The 19,175-nt window shown below is 44.2% G+C and overlaps 2 protein-coding genes across 5 annotated transcripts in view; both read left to right on the plus strand.

Annotated features, from left to right (window-relative positions):
* Positions 1–1,521, plus strand: part of snx25 (sorting nexin 25) — a gene marked incomplete at its 5' end in the record, with an annotated part of 37,272 nt that extends 35,751 nt beyond the window's left edge. For both annotated transcript variants that reach the window (XM_080007714.1, XM_080007715.1), the window contains 2 exons: positions 844–944; positions 1,076–1,521. In XM_080007714.1, coding sequence (XP_079863840.1) covers positions 844–944; positions 1,076–1,141 — 167 coding nt within the window. In that variant the 3' untranslated portion in view covers positions 1,142–1,521. The remainder of the gene's footprint in view (positions 1–843; positions 945–1,075) is intronic.
* Positions 1,522–11,824: 10,303 nt separating this feature from the next.
* LOC307236203 (centrosome and spindle pole-associated protein 1-like) overlaps positions 11,825–19,175 on the plus strand; it is a 52,400-nt gene continuing 45,049 nt past the window's right edge. For 2 of the 3 annotated variants that reach the window (XM_080008537.1, XM_080008538.1), the window contains exons 1-9: positions 11,825–12,254; positions 15,101–15,227; positions 15,405–15,483; positions 15,581–15,684; positions 16,056–16,121; positions 16,367–16,695; positions 17,706–17,806; positions 17,932–18,028; positions 18,343–18,400. In XM_080008537.1, coding sequence (XP_079864663.1) covers positions 15,129–15,227; positions 15,405–15,483; positions 15,581–15,684; positions 16,056–16,121; positions 16,367–16,695; positions 17,706–17,806; positions 17,932–18,028; positions 18,343–18,400 — 933 coding nt within the window. In that variant the 5' untranslated portion in view covers positions 11,825–12,254; positions 15,101–15,128. Of the gene's footprint in view, positions 12,255–15,100; positions 15,228–15,404; positions 15,484–15,580; positions 15,685–16,055; positions 16,122–16,366; positions 16,696–17,405; positions 17,470–17,705; positions 17,807–17,931; positions 18,029–18,342; positions 18,401–19,175 lie in introns of those variants that run through there. The other variant, XM_080008539.1, reaches the window with a different exon arrangement.

Genomic DNA, 19,175 nt, shown 5'->3' on the forward strand with positions numbered 1-19,175 from the left:
TCTTCTTTTTCCCCACTAGACCACACAGTGGCGCCCGCTTGAATATGGCTTATATTATTCTATTTTATCCAAAGTTAACAATTAATATTTAGATTTGAAAAAAAAATCCTCCGCTCTGCGAATGCAGTAGTTTCCAAACGAAATCTTGATTCTCATTCACGTTTAAAAAAAAAACAAAAAACGTGCCCGATCAAAGGGCACCATCAACATAAAGGGGCAAAGGGGCAGGTGTGCAGCCTCACCCCCTCTGCACGTGCCTGGAAATAAGGGTCTTGCTCCAGCCCAAATAATGGCGAAATAAAAACAATATATAGAAAGTAATACAGGTACTCCTCACTTAACGACCGAGTTCCGTTCCTACAACCCCGTTAAGTGAATTGGTCGACAAGTGAGGACCCGTGTTATTTCACGGTAAGGGGCCGTGGCGATTGTGAATGCTACTGTAGTGAATACTGACAGACTGCAGGAACGAGACGGAGAAAAGTGATGCACGATGAGATGCTTGATGCTGAGACGCCGCGGTATTGTACACAGCGTACAATACCGACAGGTCGCAGAGCTGGTCGTTAGTCCGAACGGTCGTTAAACAGGTAGGTTGTTAAGTGAGGAGTACCTGTATATTAATCTGAAGAAATCGCTACGTACTGTACAAAAATAAATCTTCAGTGACTTGAGATTCCGCGATTAAGCAAAATCTAGATTTTTTCTGTAACACCAACAAGATAGAACCACAGCAATATACATTCAGGTTCCATTCCAGTCCATTCAAGAGCCCATTTTCTACTACAATTCTTCACTTGCCATGTCTGAGTTTCCTTTCTCTTCAATGTCCTCCCTGTCAAGATGCTCTGGCAAATCTGGTTGGCCAACAGAACGCTCGCTACGGAATCATCAAGATCTTTAACGCTCTGCAGGAGGCCAGTGCCAACAAACACCTTCTTTATGTAAGCATGTGCCAGCACCGCCAGAAACCTTATCTATAGAATGCTAAAACTGAGTGCACACTATTCATATGGTTAGTTATATGCCATTAATGATATTCTGTCCTTTGATTGTTTTTCTTTTTGCCGGTTAGGTCCTCATGGAGATGATACTCAAGGAACTGTGTCCTGAATTAAGTATGGAGGTGGAACATATTTGAGACCACATTCCCATATCTGTGCACCCCCCTCCCGACACACACACACACACACACACACACACACACACACACACACACGTGCTGAGTGTTCTGGCAGTACTTCCACTCACACCCTTTGGCCTCACAAAGTCTGTTTCACACACACAAACACACACGCACACACACACACACACACACACACAAAGGCAGCCAGTGTGTCTGTCTTTGCACATAGATCTCTCAACATTCCTCTAACACACATACATGACCTGAGCAACAACAACGTATTCTGTGATCATTGTTTAAATGCTTCTAATTGTGCAATATGTCATGTAAAAGTCATGGTGACAATTTTTTTGTGATTATTATTATTAATAGATTTTATTTTTACCAAAAATTGTTTAGAGAGCGTTTATACAAGCAATAAATTGCTAAATGAAAAAAACAACCAACAAAGAAAGAAAGAAAGTACAGCCAGTGTGGGATTTTTTATTCTGTCTGTGTGTATTTAATGATATGGTCATGGGAGCATTAGTGTGTGTGTCCCTCCCCCCACCCCCCACCCTAATGTTAAATGATTAAGAATTGAGTAATGATGCTGTCCATTGTCCTGCCAGGCCATAAAACCAATCCATATCCCACTGGCCGTGGCAGGCATTTGTTCTTAAGTTCTTTGACCAGGGTTTAAACTGACAGGGCAATGGTGAACTTTCCGTCGGGGGCGGTATTATTGGGGATAAACGTCATAGCAATGGCCATGTGGCTTTGCTAGGCAACTCGGGTGGTGGACTCTACCTGCTTGCTGAGAGCCTCAAATAATTGGCTATAATATGTGTAATTGGCGGTGGGGTCATAGGTTTGAGGACCCCATTTTCTTCTATCGATTGAGCATTAATTATTAATGTTGTGACTAGTATGAATGCTAGGGTGCGTTGACTCCACAGAATCGTTTAAATGGGTGCCATGTGCTTTGCTAGCTCATGGTTTCTGCTGGGTGTAATCACTGGGTGTGAGTACTTTGTTTTTGGCAGTGGTGTTGGCTTCCTCGATGGATGCAGTGCTGATGGCGTTGGTGTCGTTCGTACACACTATGGCAGAGATCTCCATGAGCGAGCTAGATGGTTGTTCAGTTGGTTCGTTCAGTTTGGTTCAGTCGGGTTTAGGGTGAGTTTTTCGTGGTTATATGTGGATACCGGTTAATATTTAGTGCTATTGTCTATGCTTAATGTGTGTAGCTTGGAGTGGGTGGAATTCAGTGTTTATCAATAATCTTGCTGCTTGGTGGCTAAGATGTGGATCCTGGGCAGGGTTTGTCCCACACAGACATTTACACGTCATCAGCAAAACGCTCCAACCCTCTAGCTGCTCACTTCCCCCAATCTCCGTCCATGACTTTTAACAGTCCTTTTCTCATCCACTTTCCGTGTCGTTCTATTTCCCTCACTATTCAATATCTCCATTGTCTTTATCCCAACAGCACTGACAAACAGCACTCAAACAACATTCATTTCAGCAACAATAGTGCAACACAAAACACTGTGCACACGAGGGGGAAACCCACAACTACCAAAGTCTTACCACGTCCCAGACAGCCAATGGTCCATGTTTCAGATCATGCAACAAACCATCATACTCTCACAGATTCAGTTTACACACAAAACTCAGCAATGAATCACACAACACTTAACACATACACACAGTCATACACACATACAGTACACAGCACAATGGAACACCGCAATTCTCAAAACCACAGCCACTCAATAGTCCTTGGATCAGGGTACTGGAGGAGCTTGTATGTACTTATGTCAACCCTCTGTCACCAAGACTCGTTATTAGGTGGAGAGCTGGCAGGACACGTATGACTTCGGATCAGAAGATTGCAGGTACAACACTCAAATCACAGACAGACGGACAAACAATCACACACTGAAAACACACAAATATCAGCTGTTTTGGAACGCAGCCGGTACATGTACCTTCGAACCGTAGTTCGGCAACATCTATTTTAACGCTTTTTTGGACCGCGGCCTATACTCTGGGGATGTTTTTGTTTTTTTCACAAACAAATATAATTAAACCAAGATGCTGGAGGAAGCATGTAGGACATGCGTACAAACACTCCACCTTCAACACTCCACCTCCTCAAACACTTCCTCCTTAGGCAGTGAATCGGCGAGGCACGTAGGACATAACACCCCCCACTACCTCTGCACAGTCAATCCGCAACAGATCATGTTTGTTTCTGCCAGTCCTCCGTAATGTGAATTCTAACAATGATCCTATCACCGTCCTTTAATCCCAAACGGCATTAAAAACAACAGGATATGTATTGTCTGTATAACTATTATAATGTTTTGCGAGCAAAAAAACATTAAACATTCAAGTTTAGTCTTGTTATTCATTTCAAGTCTTGGAAAACACACATTAGAATCTAGCTCTCGTACCATATAAAGTGCATACAATTTATAACTCTCCATAACGCTGAATCAGTGGGAGCCCTGGGCTTGTTTGCCTGCAACGAGACGCTCCCATCTCGGGGTAATGGGAACAGCCGAAGTGTGTTCCGAATGTCCAGTTTGCTCCATAGTTTAGGTTGCTGTTACTGCAGAAAACACAAAGATTCTCCACAAAGATAGGATGTTGCAAATGGAAGCAGGGTTTTCAGGGCCATTGTGGTGATCTCAGGATATTCTGCTTTGATTTTGATCCAGAATGTCGAGTTTTTGTCTCAAACATACTTTTAAAGCAGCCATCATTGGGACCTTGAATTGGGACCTAGAAAATTCTGATTCAGACCTTAGCCTTAGATGGCGGTCCCTCGCGGGTCCTGTGGTGCCGGGTCGCGAAGAAAGAATCAATAACTTGCGGGCCTCCGGATGGCTCAGAGGTAAAGATGGAAAATATGCGGCTCTGTCGATACTGGAATTACGGTTGATGGGCAGCGAGTCCCGCCTCAAAGGAGGCGAAAGAGTTTGAGCGTTACTTCCCAAAAACAATAGACCCGTGAACTGGGAAGGAATGGATTTGCAGTCCATTTGTGAACGCAGCAGGTGAATCGAGCATGCTCCTGCTGGAAGAAGATCAACTGCTGGAGATCGCAAATGATGGCGGCTTTAAAAGTATGTTTGAGACAATAACTCTGTCGACATTCTGGATCAAAATCAAAGCAGAATATCCTGAGATCGCCCCAAAGGCCCTGAAAACCCTGCTTCCATTTGCAACATCATATCTTTGTGAAGCAGGGTTTTCTGCAGTAACGGCAACCAAAACTAAACTACGGAGCAAACTGGACATTTGGAACACACTTCGGGTGTCATTGTCTCCCATTACCCCGTGACCCATTACCCCCCTTGTTGCAGAGAAACAAGCCCAGAGCTCCTACTGATTCAATGTTATGGAGAGTTGTAAATTGTATGCACTTTATATTGTACGATTTGCTTTAGTTGATCCCGGTGACATCTATTTGTTCTTGAGAATTTTTGACCTGGTAGTTTAACGATCAATCACATTTTGCTTAAAATGTTTCACTTTTTATGCCTGGAAGAGGTGTGTTTTTCCTCTTTTGGACGAGTGGGAGCTATATTCTGATGTGTGTTTTCCAAGACCTGAAATGGATAACAAGACTAAACTTGAATGTTTAATGTTTTTTTGCTCGCAATAAATTATTATAGTTATACAGTGGTACCTCAACTTACGACTGTAATTCGTTCTATAAGAACGGTCGTATGTTAAAACAGTCGTATGTCGAAGCAATTTTTCCCATATAAATTATGAAATCATGAAGGTTGAAAATGAACAAAATACACAACATAAACACAGTTAATATGAAAAAAATATCGATAAGCCACGAACTACTTGCACGATGTAGGTCGCCCGCTGACTGACTGCTGACTGGCCGCCGACGCGCCAACTGCACATTTCACTTACAAATTTTCGTGACTATCACTGCTCGTATCTTGGATTAGTCGTAAGTAGATGCAGTCGTAAGTCGAGGTACCACTGTACAGATAATACGTATCCTGTTGTTTTTAATGCCGTTTGGCGTATATTTCCATCACACCTTGATAGCTGGACTGCGAAAATATTGTCTGACGTAGTACCAGTTTGTGGCGTAAAAAAGTTGGGGGACTGCTGCTTTACAGGAGGTACGCGGTCCCAGACACGCCACCACTAAGTGACTCGGACAGTCAAGTCACGAGATTATGCAGATTTTATGAAATGGCTCTGCTCCCCTTGGTCCCTAGGTCTTAGTTAACTGTTTGGTCCGCGGATCGGTCAGCTGTCCAGAGACGGTGCCACCTTCTGGCTGTGCTTGTCAGATGATGGTTAATTTTAATGTTGACTGGACGGCTGGACTGAGGAGACAAAGACAATGATTAGAAGATGAGTATTTATTAAGTAAGAGAGGGAAAGAAGAGAGAAAAAGAAGAGAGAGAAAGGAAGAAAGGGGTCTTTTCCGGGAGAGAGAAAGAGATCTCTGGGGAAATCTGTGTGGAAATCTGAAATCTCTGAACAGAAATAGGGATAAGCATGATGAAACTATGATGATCACTATTAGCAAAAAACTGCATCATTCTACATGAAGATGTATTTGTTTTCCTTAATTTTCTACTTGAATGAAACAAAACAACACCTGTGAACTCTGTGCCGGGTCACTCCGTTGTCCTCTTTAACTTTACCACAGTCTCCAGTGGTCTTGGACTTTATTTAGTAAAAACTGCATTTGTTGTGTATAAGCTTCAATTCTAAATAATAAATGCTGCACTTCTGTAACGGTAAGACTTTCAGCTGCTCCCCTCTCCACTCTGCGTCTCAGGGGCTTGTGCAGGCGTTTATTTATTTTATTTATTTTGTCTTTAGAGTTAGTTCGTGCAACCTGCACAAAAACAGTACTTCACCATTCGAAATGGCTGTGAAACAAACTGCTCCTGCGCTGTGGCAGCGATGACTCTTCCCTGTGACGTCAGCAAGCAAAGATGTGACAAAATATTTTATTATCATTGCCTTTTTTACCCGCAAACTTAAAAAACCTGTAATTTTGCCACTTTGGCCTGTTAACAAAAGTGTGTATCTGTGTGTTTGTGTACAGTAAATACACAGTCTTTATTTTCCCGACCTCCTTCCAGTGTGTTTCCCCAGTGTATTTATCGAGGCCCCCTGTCCAACTCAGAGACATGAGCATCATGGCTAGAAATGAAAATATGAGCCCGAAGCCTCAGGCGAGGCCAGCACATGTCCCCAAACACATGAAAACAGGTGTGAGCCTCCCTGCCCAGAGAATTCGGCCGGAGGCTCAATTTGTGAGCGAATCTGCCATGGTGTCATTGCTACCAGAAGCCAGAGCATGCTGTTCCGCATGTGTGAGATGCTGATGCAGTTTCCCCCTGGGTAGAGAGGACAATTTAAAAGGGCTATTCACTGCACTTCGCTGCAAGTCCACCAGCGTTCGCTACAGTCACACAGACCGAAGTCTTGGACTCAACGTCCTCCATCTTGGAAGGGAAGATTCAGTCCTTACTTGAGAAGGGCGCAATTGGTCCGGTAGTGGACAGGGAGAGAAACCGCGGCTTTTATAGCAGATATCTCCTCATCCAAAAAAAAAAAAAATGAGACCAATTCTGGATATGAGAATTGTAAACAAAACATTGAGAAAAATCCCACTTTGAATGTTAACACACTGCCAACCTATTTAAATCGATCTGACGGGGAGACACGCGGGTGGATTTGAAAGATGCTTACTTTCACATACCAATTGTAAAAGGCACAAGAAATATAAGGCTGACTTTCAGGACAGAGCGTATGAGTATTATGTTCTCCCGTTTGGTCTCTCTCTGTCCCCCAAATTATTCACAAGTAAGTAATGGCAGCCATTTCCCCTCTGCGCACCCGGGGAATAAGGTTTCTGTCATATCTGGACGATATAATAATAGCGGGGTCAAGGGAGTCGGCACACTGCCACATGGGGGCACTGCTTGACCATCTCCGCAGCCTGGGTTTTCCAGGGAGTTTGAAAAAGAGGGCTCTGGTTCCACCCCAGCGCACTGTGTATTTGTACCTGGACTCAAGCTTGATGCGTGTACGGTTGACTCCAACAAGGAGAGTGGCAGTTGTCATTGCAGCTTGCACGCTTTCCCTGCCCAGGGTCACCAGGGCATGTCGGATTATGGTCCTGCTAGGCTTTATGGCACCTGCCTCAACTCCAGTCCCACCGGGTCTGTTCAGGATGAGACCCCTGCAACACTGGTTTATAAAACAAGCGGGTATGTCCATCCAGGGATCTTTCTGTGTACTGACTATTATGAGGAGTGTCGAGACAGCCTGAGGTTTTGGCTGACCCCTGGCAACCGCATGAAAGGGGTCTGGCTGAGTCTGATGATACTGCGGGTGGTGATAAAAACTGATGCCTCCCTGTATAGATGGGGAGCTGTTTGCGAGTGCTGGATGGTCAGTGGTTGCTCGGGGCCCACAAGACCTGGCACATCAATGTGTTGAAATCGGAGGCAGTCCAGTTGGCCCTGTTACACTTCACACTGCAGGTCAGGGGACACCACGTCCTTATACTATCTGACAACACCCAGATGATTGTTTATATCAATCGTCAGGGTGGCGTCTGCTCCCTAGCCATGCATCAGTTGGCAAGGATTTTGCTGTGGGCCCATTCCCACCTCTGTTCCCTGTCAGCATGTCACATTAAGGGCAGGCAGAACCTGGGAGCGGACTTGTTATCAAGGGGACGGCCGCAAACGTTGGATTGGCGCATTTGGCCTCTGGTCATGGACATGATCTGGCGTCGATTCGGCAGAGCCGAGGTGGATCTATTTGCTTTGCAATACACGGCCTTTTGTCCTCTATCGTACTCCATTCGGAACGATGAAACCCCCATTGGATGGCCTCTGGCCTCAGTGTCGTCTGTTAGCATTCCCACCCCTCCTACTGTTGCAGCAGGTGCTGGACAAGGTGAGGGAGGACAGGGTGGAACTGTTTCTGGTGGCACCTTGGTGGCTGACACAGACTTGGTTTGCAGACCTGAGGTCCCTCATTGTAGGTACGCTGAGGGTGCTCCCACTTTGTCCAGACCTCCTAACCCAGGCAGCGGGGGAAATCTTCCATCCTGCTCCTCAAAAGTGGAAACTGGTTGGCTGGCTGCTGAATTGGACCAACTATCATACAAAGGTTTAGCCATTGAGGTGGTGGAAATAATTCAGAGTGCTAGGGCCCTATCAACGAGGGCACTTTACACATCCAAATGGCTATGAGCGCTGGTGTGTGGTGCGTGGAGATGACCCATTAAGCTGTAATATTGGGGTCATACGCCATTTCCTCCAAGGCCTGCATGTAAAAGGCTTGGAACCTTATACCTGGCCTATCATAATGGAGTGGATGGCAAGTCACCGGGCAGTCACACTTTGGCATTGAGGTTCATGCAGCTATGCCCGCGGGTGTGGTCGCTGACTCCAAAATGGGATTTGGTTTTGGTGTTGAATGCTTTAACACAATACCCACTCGAACCTCTCCAGGAGGTGGGATTTAAATTTCTGTCGTTTAAGTCAGCATTGCTTCTGGCACTGGTCTCGGCAAAACACATGGGAAACCTGGCCACACTGTCTGTCCACCAGTCCTGCTTGGTTAGGCTAAGTTGAAACCCAATCTGGTTTTTCAGCCCAAGAACATAAAAGCGGGATTCAAATCAATTGATCTCTCTTCATTTTCATCTTCAGCTTTTTGTCTGTTATGGATCTCAGACAATTGGGAAACCCCGCTCTAAAGATCATCTCTCTCACTGGATAGTTGAAGTGATCTCATTGGCCTACTCCTCTGTGGCGCAGGAACCCCCAGAGGATCTTCAAGCGCATTCTACTAGGGGTTTGACTACCTCATGGGCGTTGTTAGGAGGGGTTTTGGTCGAAGTGTTTGGTGCTGCGTCCTGGGCTACCCCCACACAAGTTCACCAAATTCTACAGCCTCGACATGACGGCGTCAACACTGGCGCAGGCTGTTTTGACAGCGGCCAGGTGTTAGCCTGTGTACAGAGTTACGCTATGTGGTTGAGAGCGGTTACGTTCAGGTGATACAAGCTCAGCTGTATGCCGAATCCCCGCCCATGAACATGACGATGGGTCTGGGGGCGTGGTAACATAATTTACCTCCACATCCTATGAATGGGTTCTTATATGCTAAAATTGGGGCTTGAGGTCACATCTGCCAGTTGGTTTTTGGAATGGAAATGTGTATCCCTGTGTATTTTGTAAGCTTCTATCCGTTTTATTCTGTTATTCTAATGAAAAAAACAAACAAAAAAACAAAAACAAACAACTGCTCGACTACTTGAAGAATCTTAGACAGGGTTTCCAACTGATGATTCCACTCGTAGACTTCCAGGGGGCAGCCCTATTATTTTTAATTTACGCTTCCTAATTGAACTAAACAAAAAGCCTCCGTGTCCAGTGCCGCGTCATGCATGGCAGCGTTTTTTTTTGTTTTTGCTCTGATTTTATTCTGGTAGCCAATATTTTTGTATTTTCTGTTAATCACAAGAGGCACTTCATTAAGTAAAAAGCGTCTTTCACACCAACGTAAGAAAAGCAATGGCACAAAATAAAACTTGAGTTGCCAGGTCTCTGTGACAAACCCAGCAATCCCCCAACCTGAGGACAAAATGAAATGTTCCACTTAGCTTGCTGCTGGATATGACCATTGATTCACTAACATGAACCTTGTGATAACTGGCTTCACTAACATCATTGACTCCCAGTATTCATTAGATTTTATTCTGTAGCGAGTAACAAAGATGTTCAGAGGAAACGTATCAGAGTAAAAGTATACTTTTTTGGGGCTAAATGTAGCTAAGTAAAATTTTAAGTCGACATAAATATAATAGCATGTCAACATACAGCCAGAGTCATTAAGAACTATTGCTTCTTCCATATGAACTGGGAAGTCGGAATATCTGAGTTCCGAGTTGGACATTTAAACTGGAACGTCCCCTGAAGTCAGATTTCTGACTAGGAAAGTCAAAAGACCTCACCAACCCCCGACCTCAAAATCCCACGATGGCTGCTCCGTGCATAAACAATAAGCTGAGGTAACAGCTGTGATGTTAACAGTCTGTTAACAGGATGATTATGACTAAAATGATATCACGATTATTTTGCTCTATATTGTGATCACGATTATTTATCACGATTATTCATCCATTTTGGGACGACAATTATTTTATTGCACTTTATAAATCAACAGAAAACTGCCTTCACAATAATAATGTATTTTATAAACCTGTGAATAAATAGACTCAAATGTACAAATCTTTGAATCAAAATAGGACTTTCTTCACATGAATTCAGTCTTCTTAAGGCTGAATTACATTTGACTAAAAAAAAGAATGCCAACACATGGCACCAAATAAAATAATTTATCCCAAACAACAGGGTCATTTACATTACACCTGCAGGATTTTTGCAAGAAAATAAACAGCCTACCCTTCATTACGATTTGACGTTTTCATTTAGCACATTATATGAAAATAACTACTGTGCGACAATTATTACGTTTTATATTTATTTAAGATTGATAATTAGTAAAACAGGCACATGTAGCGCAGTGGCGTAAATATGTAAATGGAGACTCCGATACGCACCTCCGCTCCGCGTGTGTGCGTGTGTGCACGGATTATTTACTTTGCCACATGGGTAATTGCGATCAGACACAAAACAAGTGCAAATTGCAACTAGCAGCAACACTTTATGGGTGTGTTTGCGCTGTCATCAGTAGCACAATATCTTGTGAATGGGACGCTGAGACGGCGCCAATAGGGGGCGCAATCGGGGAAAGAAAATCGTCCTCGATCACGATCAATAAATTGTGGAGGACAATATCGACATCGCGATGAATATACGATTAATTGTGCAGCCCCTGGTTACAATAGGGCTTTTTTTCTACTCCATTTGGACGTGCACATGTACATGATCACGGACCCCAGGAGGTGCACTCCATTCCCCGCTCCGATAGTGGTTCTGTAGTTGTGTGTATTCCGAAAGAGCAAGCGCAACTAAGAAGGCGTTTTCCGACTTGTACAGCTCCGACCTCCGGGGTAAATGGAGCACAGCATATCTTCAGCGAAAAGAAGAACAGGGAGTCCTGCAACAGGTGGCATGGCGCCCACAGAGCCTTGATCTCAACATCGTCCAGTCAGGCTGGGATTGCATGAAGAGGCAGAAGCAACTTGAGACCTGAGCATAAGCCCGCGGAGGGAACCGTCGCGACTAGTGCTTCGAACAACCTACCCGCCGAGTACCGTAAAAACTGAAGGATACCTTGGAGAATTAGTGGTGTTTTAAAGGCAAAGGGTGGTCACACCAAATACTGGTTTGATTAAGGTTTTTTCTGTTTACCTCACTTTGTATGTCGCTAATTTATTTCACGCCAAATACTGATGTTATTAAGGTCATTTCTGTTTACCTCACTTTGTATGTCGTTTGTGGCATTATTTTTGAAAGCATCCTCACTTTGCCTAAAACGTTTGCACGATACTGTATATAAAACACATAAATATCAAAAACAATAATACAACTGCGCTGCTCCTTTAAATGATGTTCGTCGGAAAGACCGGTGGGAGTCATGTGGAGGTGCGATCCGCCCATTTGGAGCCGCTGAGGAGTCTTTCACATCCAGTTCTTGACTAGTCACCAGAGTCGTTCAATTAGCCGACTTTTCGTCGTTGTATTCAGTTGGTATAATGCACGTATTACGGGAGGACTTCCGGTGAACGGGAGGCGGCGGCGTCAGTCGGCCCTGAGTTGTGAATGGTGTTCTCACAAGGGGTGAATTGTCACAGAATATTTTATTCCCTCAAAATAATTCATTTTGGCAGAGGAAGCAAAGGGTGAATCCGGGCGCCATTCGTTCGCCACGACCGAATGGTCTGCGATCTCGCATCACTAGGCAGTCGCAGCCTCCAGCTAGCCAGCCTCCAGCTAGCCAGCCTCCAGCCAGCCAGCCTCCAGCTAGCCAGCCTCCAGCCAGCCAGCCTCCAGCTAGCCAGCCTCCAGCCAGCCAGCCTCCAGCCAGCCAGCCTCCAGCTAGCCAGCCGTAGCCTCCAGCTAGCCAGCCTGGGGATTCGGCTTTCGAATCAAAGGTAAGCTTCAACTACGCATGTAATAGACAATCGGCCGACACCAGCAATTTAAATGGTCGTTATTTGATTTTGCCCTTATAGGGCTTCTTGCAAGCGTCGTTTTATATTCGACCGAAATGTTTGGATTAAACTCGCCGTTACTCGTCGAAAACGTGTGTGCGTGTACAGTGTCATCGACATTAAGCTTAAAAGCCTTGTATGTTGTCGTTGTCGAGCGTTCAGACGAAGGCAGCTGAGCGAGGCGACGTTAACGAAACAGAATCAACAGCATGCTTTCGTGATGGTTGCCTGACAACGCAAAATTAAAGGCACAGTGTTGACATTTTTCACCGTAGTACAAACCGTAGTAGTGTTTAATTTGCACAGTATTTACCAAATTTCTCGCCGCCACGGATTTGACCCCATATAGTGCTGCTGTTCTATTATGTTCCAAAGAGTGTAAAGGCTGTGATTTTGCATCCAAACCATCATTCTCAACCACAATCCCGCCTTTGCAGTAGCTATAGCAGGGCTGCCCACACTTTTTCGGCTTGCGAAGTACTTTTAAAATGACCAGGTCAAAATGATCTAACTGCATTAAAAAGATGCTAAATATATTTATATATATATACTGAGTATACTACCAGGAGCAGCCGAAAGGAGAAGATACTGAGTATACCTTATATATACAATCAATGTTGGCGTACCTTGCGTCACTGCATGAACCTTTACGGCACAATACAATAAAATACGGTTATGGTCAATAGCTTACTCTGATGACTTTTTTTTTTAAGATGGTTTGGACAGGTGTGTAGGAGAGATGAGAGTTACATTGGGAGAAGGATGCTGAGGATGGAGCTGCCAGGCAAGAGGAAAAGAGGAAGGCCAAAGAGAAGGTTTATGGATGTGGTGAGGGAGGACATGTAGGCAGATGATCTGCTGTGGCGACCCCTAACGGGAGCAGCCGTAAGAGAAGAGAGAAGACCTTACTCTGATGACTTGCACTAAATGGAGTGGGCGAGGGTTGCATAGTCTGGACGGTAGCTGCTGGGAGCCAGCCTCAGGCAGGCTTCCAAATCATCATCCGTCATGGTGGAACGGTATTTTGACTTTATAATCTTCATCAGGGAAAAGGCTGACTCGCATAAATAAGTAGAGCCGAAAATAATGCATTCAAGGAGGTAGCACATTTCCTCATGTTTGGGTAATTTTCCTCTGGGTAAGTTCCAAAACTGTCCATGAGCCCTGGACTTCAGCTCAATGTCAGCCTGTAGTGTCAACATCTCATCCTCCACTGCAGATGAGTTCAGGTGAAATAGTGTTGCAATTTTTTATGCAAGTAAATCAACCTCAACATCTTCCCTAAATGGGCAGCACATAAATGTAGTGATTGGCTGGAGTAGAGCAAAGTCTTGAAACCGTTTGTCAAAGTCTGACAGACAGTTTTCAATCTGCTCTGTGTAGCGCCCACTGTCAAGTTGCGCACATGCCTTCCCTTGGGTTTTCCAGCTCTGATGCGAGGTTTTGAAAGTTCCCCAAATCATGGCGCTGCAGCTTTGAGGACAGAAGTTGCATTTTTCTTTTGAAGGCATTAACTGAACTGGGTTTTGTCGATAATGTTTTTGAAAGACTGAAAAATGTCCTCTCCCCACGTGTGTTCTTTCATGGGCAGTATTGTTAACAGCCCCTCTCTTGCAATCATATCTGTAAACACCATCCGAATAAAAATGCACAATTGTGCTATATCACTTATGTCCATAGATTCGTCTACCTGCTATGAGAAACACTCACAGTCCACGATGTCCTTCCAAAGCTGCTGTGTCAATCATCGCCCATTACTTCACAGCGCCGTGTAACTACTTCTTGATAGATTGTAGAGCTTTGATTGAAGATAATATTTCTGGTTAATATTAAAGTCCCGAAACCAAGTCAGCTGCCCCAACGAAGGCCTCTTTTACCATCTCTCTATCTTAGAAGGACTTCTTAAGCTTAATGATGGTGTGACTCACCCGGAACGATGCCTCGGTGGCTGCCTTTGCTTTTTGTGTGAAAAATGACTGCTGTCCAATTAACTGCGATTTCAGTTGAGTCACTTTTCTCTTTCTCAGCTTGCTTTTCGGAGGGAAATCAGTGTCGTATTTTTTTATGAACAGTTCGATAGTGCCTTTCCACATTTTCCTTTTTCGGAATAGCAACGGTAGATTGACAGATCAGACAAACGCACTTCGAGTATGTCATGGTGGAAAAAAAAAAAAAAAAGTCATCCCATTCCGCATGGAAGTAGTAAGCCTTTGGTTTCTTACTTGGTCCGGCTCCCCCACTTATTTTTTATTTCCCTTCTTTAGTAGATTTAAATTAGAAGGCTAACTAGGTCACTTAGCTCGCTAAAATTTTGCAGTATTTCACACGTTTTCTACGTGGTGACCCGTGTGTTAGAATAGAGATCTAAGTAGTTGTGATTGTAACCCAATGAACAAAGTTTTAAGCAACATTAGACTGGCTGCCCTGTACGTCAATCAAGCGGCAAATGCCAAATGTAGGATAGATGATGGGCTAACATCTAAAAAAATTATTTGATTGGCATGCGATCTACCCGCACTACCTTCGCGGTCAATCGCGATCGACCTATTGGGCAACCCTGAGCTATAGCTTATAATGTTAATCTTGGAATGCCAACTACGAAAGAGGCTGTCAGCATTATGAGACCGTTGTCTGACCACTTGATCATAGTTTAAAGTCCCTAATTTTGCATTGTATTGTAAAAGTAGTTGTCTATATAAATAAATAAATAAATAAATAAAGGTGGCCCATTAAATGTACATAATAATCAAATGGTGATTAATTAATGTATGCTTTGTTGTTCTTAGTGTCTTTGTGTGACATAACCCCTTGGGTATGGACGATGAGCTGGAGAACTTTATCAAGGAACGCAAGGCCAGAGTGGCAGAGGATAAAGCCATTCTGGAACAGGACCCTCCCTATATGGAGATAAGGGTGTGTAGGAACGATGTGATTGACTCTTTTCAAAATATTTTGGGAAATCCCTGTAACTACCTGGAATTAAGAACAGGAGAATAGAAGTGTGTATATAAACTGTAATACTACTATTTCACAGATTGCCTGTAAGCCACACAACAGTGTTCATCTTAGCCCTGTTATTGTGTTTGACAGGGCCAAGCCCACAGAACCTATGAGGCCACCGTTAAAGAGAACATCCCACCTTCTAAGAGGTCTACAGTGCAGGGGAAAGGTAAAGTTAGGACTCAAAGAACTATCTGATTCTCATTTTGGAATGAGGCCCAACATATTGTCTCTGCGTCAAGTCACTGGCTGTTGTGTTTTGTCAGACGAGGGCTGCTGTATGGGTCTCCCTCTTGGTCTGGATTATGAGAGGAAGAAACAGAGGCTCCAGCATGAACTGCGTATGGACTACCGGAGCCACATAGCTCAGGTGACTCTTGTGTTTACTTACCAGTTTTTCAGGTAGCTTTGATTTTCACGCACAAATAGTGTTGTGGTTAAAAAAGAAAAAATGTGTTACTTCCCAATTTATTTCTATTGCATTACCTTCACTTTACGTGCAGTGCTGAGAAACATTTGTTGTTTTTCAATCATGATATTAACAGGATAATTCTCCACTTTGCCACTTTTTGGAATTCAATCCATAATACACTCAAATGTTAATATATTTCCTTGATATTGAGCTTCTCTCAGCTTCAGATTCAAGCTTTGGCCTTTTCTATAGTAGTATGGCATTGTTATGTTGAAATGTTTAAACATTTCAACAAATATTTAACATGAAGGCTGTATTTTGTACATAAGGAAAACCGTTTCCATGATGGTGAGCCAGGAGTCTCTATTCTCATGGACGACAGGAGGTCTAGCAAGGTAAATGTTTCACTATGAAGAACTAAACTCCAGAATTCATTCAACTCGCTTGTCTGTTTGATGTGACAGGAAACATATATTTTCCTGAACAGGCCACACTCAACAACATTTGCAAATCTGTTAAATATGCAGAGCATAATGAAACCATTTTATAATCATTTGCCACTGGCAAAAGTGGCTGCTCTTACTAGACTGACTAAAATGCATAAGGAAGACTGAGCCTAAAATCATATTCCATCTCCCAGGAGCCCTTGGCACCTCACCCCCCTGCCCCCCTCCTCCCCAGCAACCCCAAAGAGGAGCCTCTGTCCAGCAGAGATGCAGCAACTCTGACTGAGGTGCACAGGAGGGGGTTACACAGTTCCGCGTGCCTTGCCCGACTTGAGGCTTCCTGCCCGGAGGCAGTGGAGCTGGCAACCGCTGGCGCGAGGAGAGTCAGACCCTATAGACTGTCAGACCAGGAGTCGGGCACCGAGGAGGAGCTGGAGCTAGAGCTAGCGGAGAGCATGCGCCAGAGAAGACACATGGGAGTGCAGGCTACCTCTGAGAGAAACTCTTCCCTTAGGATCGCCAGGTAGGGGAGGGCGGTGTTCAAGTTCAAGAGATTATTTGTCACAACATATACATACGGTCATACATATACAGTATGCAGTGAAATGTCATGACACCCGGTGAGAATTAATAGTCTGTATTGTAATAATTTACATTGAAATCCTCCTAAATGAAACTTCCCTCGAGAAGTGTGTGTGTGTGTGTGTGTGTGTGTGTGTGTGTGTGTGTGTGTGTGTGTGTGTGTGTGTGTGTGTGTGTGTGTGTGTGTGTGTGTGTGTGTGTGTGTGTGTGTGTGTGTGTGTGTGTGTGTGTGTGCAAGCAAGATCCGGCCGCGCACGCGTGGGGTGTGGCCGGATCTTGCACTGGCAAATTTTCCTCCTGATTTTTACAATAGTGACTGCTGAGAGCTTGGCATGGCTTCAGCCATCATGGTGCTGGACGAATACACTTAATGATTGTGGAAAATGTTCAATTCTATATTTATTCTTAATTGACTCCATTGAATATCCCTTCTCCATTAGATTTTGTGTCGATGGGACATTCCCACACGGTTTGCTTAATTTGTGCAGGAAATTATTCCATTTGCATTTCACTGTTGCGGCATGCATTTATGTGACCGCTGAACGTTGCATCTGGCCTTCAGTTCCTCCCAATTCACTCGCTCGTACTGCACTTGCGGTGTCTATTGATTTGAATGACAATTCAATCTCCATCAATCCTGTGTGTTTCCAGGGATTTGACAAAGCCTGGAGACAGAAGAGCTGATCGCTCAGAAGGATACATACTGAATGCCTCTGTAAACACTCCACTCTTCCTTATTTTCCTTGCTTTCCTCCATTCTATCTGGCGTTTGCATGCGCTTTCTTCTGCTGTAGATAAAACGTATTCTGAATACGGCAGCACATCACGTGCACACCACATCATGTGCACACAAGAACTTGTGCCCTGCCTAGCTCTGCCAACTACTTACTCCCCATTATGTTGTTATACTTTGTGAGAATATTTGGATTGAGTTGACTTTGGTCTTCTCAGGGAGAGAAGGGGAGATCCAGTAGGGGGTCCCAGAGCAGACAAGAGATCCAGGCGACGAAACCCTAAGGAAGAGGCTGAGTTTGCCACCGGGCTTTTAATTGGTAAGAATAGTTTTTTTTGTTAATTCCCCCCAGAACAAGCTTTGTCAGGCACAATAAGATAATATGTTTATGAGCACTAAGATGATTGAAAAATATTTCAATATTCACTTGTCACTTCTCTCCAGGTGCAGCAGATGGAGAGGAGGCCCTCCATAGGAGGAAGGAGCGCTACAGACAGGAGCTGCAGGAACAGATATCCCAACAGCACAGGAACAAGAAGAGGTTGGTTTTCAAATGTCACTGAACAGCTTTCATTTGCAATCTGAAACTTGCATTGCAGTCACACTCAGGCAGTTCATTGAGCTGCTATTCAGAACTAATCTGTGATGCAATTTTTTTTTTGTCTTACAGACACAGTCATGATTATGCACTTTTGCTACTTTTATACAATTGTGTGCATGTCTGACTGATAAATTGGAAGGATCTGCTGTTTGAGACTTGCCTTTACATCAGAATTTGTGAATGGTCAACCAAATGCCAACAAAGTCTTGAGATTATCCTCAATAATAATATTTGAGTTTCTGCCCTTGGTGCAGGGAGAAGGATCTGGAGCTGAAATTCATAGCAACAGGAGTTACCAACCAAGAGAAACAGGTCAGGTGTGTGTGAATTTGAAACGTGTGGTGTGCAAAAGTATTCAGCCCCCTTTACTCTGATACCCCTAAATAAAATCCAGCGCAACCAATTGCCTTCAGAAGTCACCTTATTAGTAAAAAAAGTCCACCTGTGTGTAATCTAATCTCAGTATGAATACAGCTGTTCTGTGAAGGCCTCGACGTTTGTTAGAGAACATTAGTGAACAAACAACATCATGAAGCCCAAGGAACACACCATGGAAAGAGAATGGCACAACTGCGAACCTACCAAGACATGGCAGTCCACCTAAACTGACAGGCCGGGCAAGGGTAGCATTGATCAGAGAAGCAGCCAAGAGGCCCATGGTTACTCTGGAGGAGCTGCAGAGATCCACAGTTCAGGTGGGAGAATCTGTCCACAGGGCAACTATTAGTTGTGCACTCCACAAATCGGGCCTTTATGGAAGAGTGGCAAGGAGAAAGCCATTGTTAAAACAAAGGCATAAGAAGTCCTGTTTGCAGTTTGCCACAAGCCATTTGGGGGGGACAGCAAACATGTGGAGGAAGGTGCTCTAGTCAGATGAAACCAAAATTTAAATTTTTGGTCTGAATGCAAAACTGTGTGGCGGGAAACTAACACTGCACATTACCCTGAACACACCATCCCCACCGGAAACATGGTGGAGGCAGCATCATGCTGTAGGCATGCTTTTCTTCAGCAGGGACAGGGAAGCTGGTCAGAGTCGATGGGAAGCTGGATGGAGCCAAATACGGGGCAATTTTGGAAGAAAACC

The sequence above is a fragment of the Zeus faber genome (assembly GCF_960531495.2).
Source record: "Zeus faber genome assembly, chromosome: 10".
NCBI classification, from domain to species: Eukaryota; Metazoa; Chordata; class Actinopteri; order Zeiformes; family Zeidae; genus Zeus; species Zeus faber.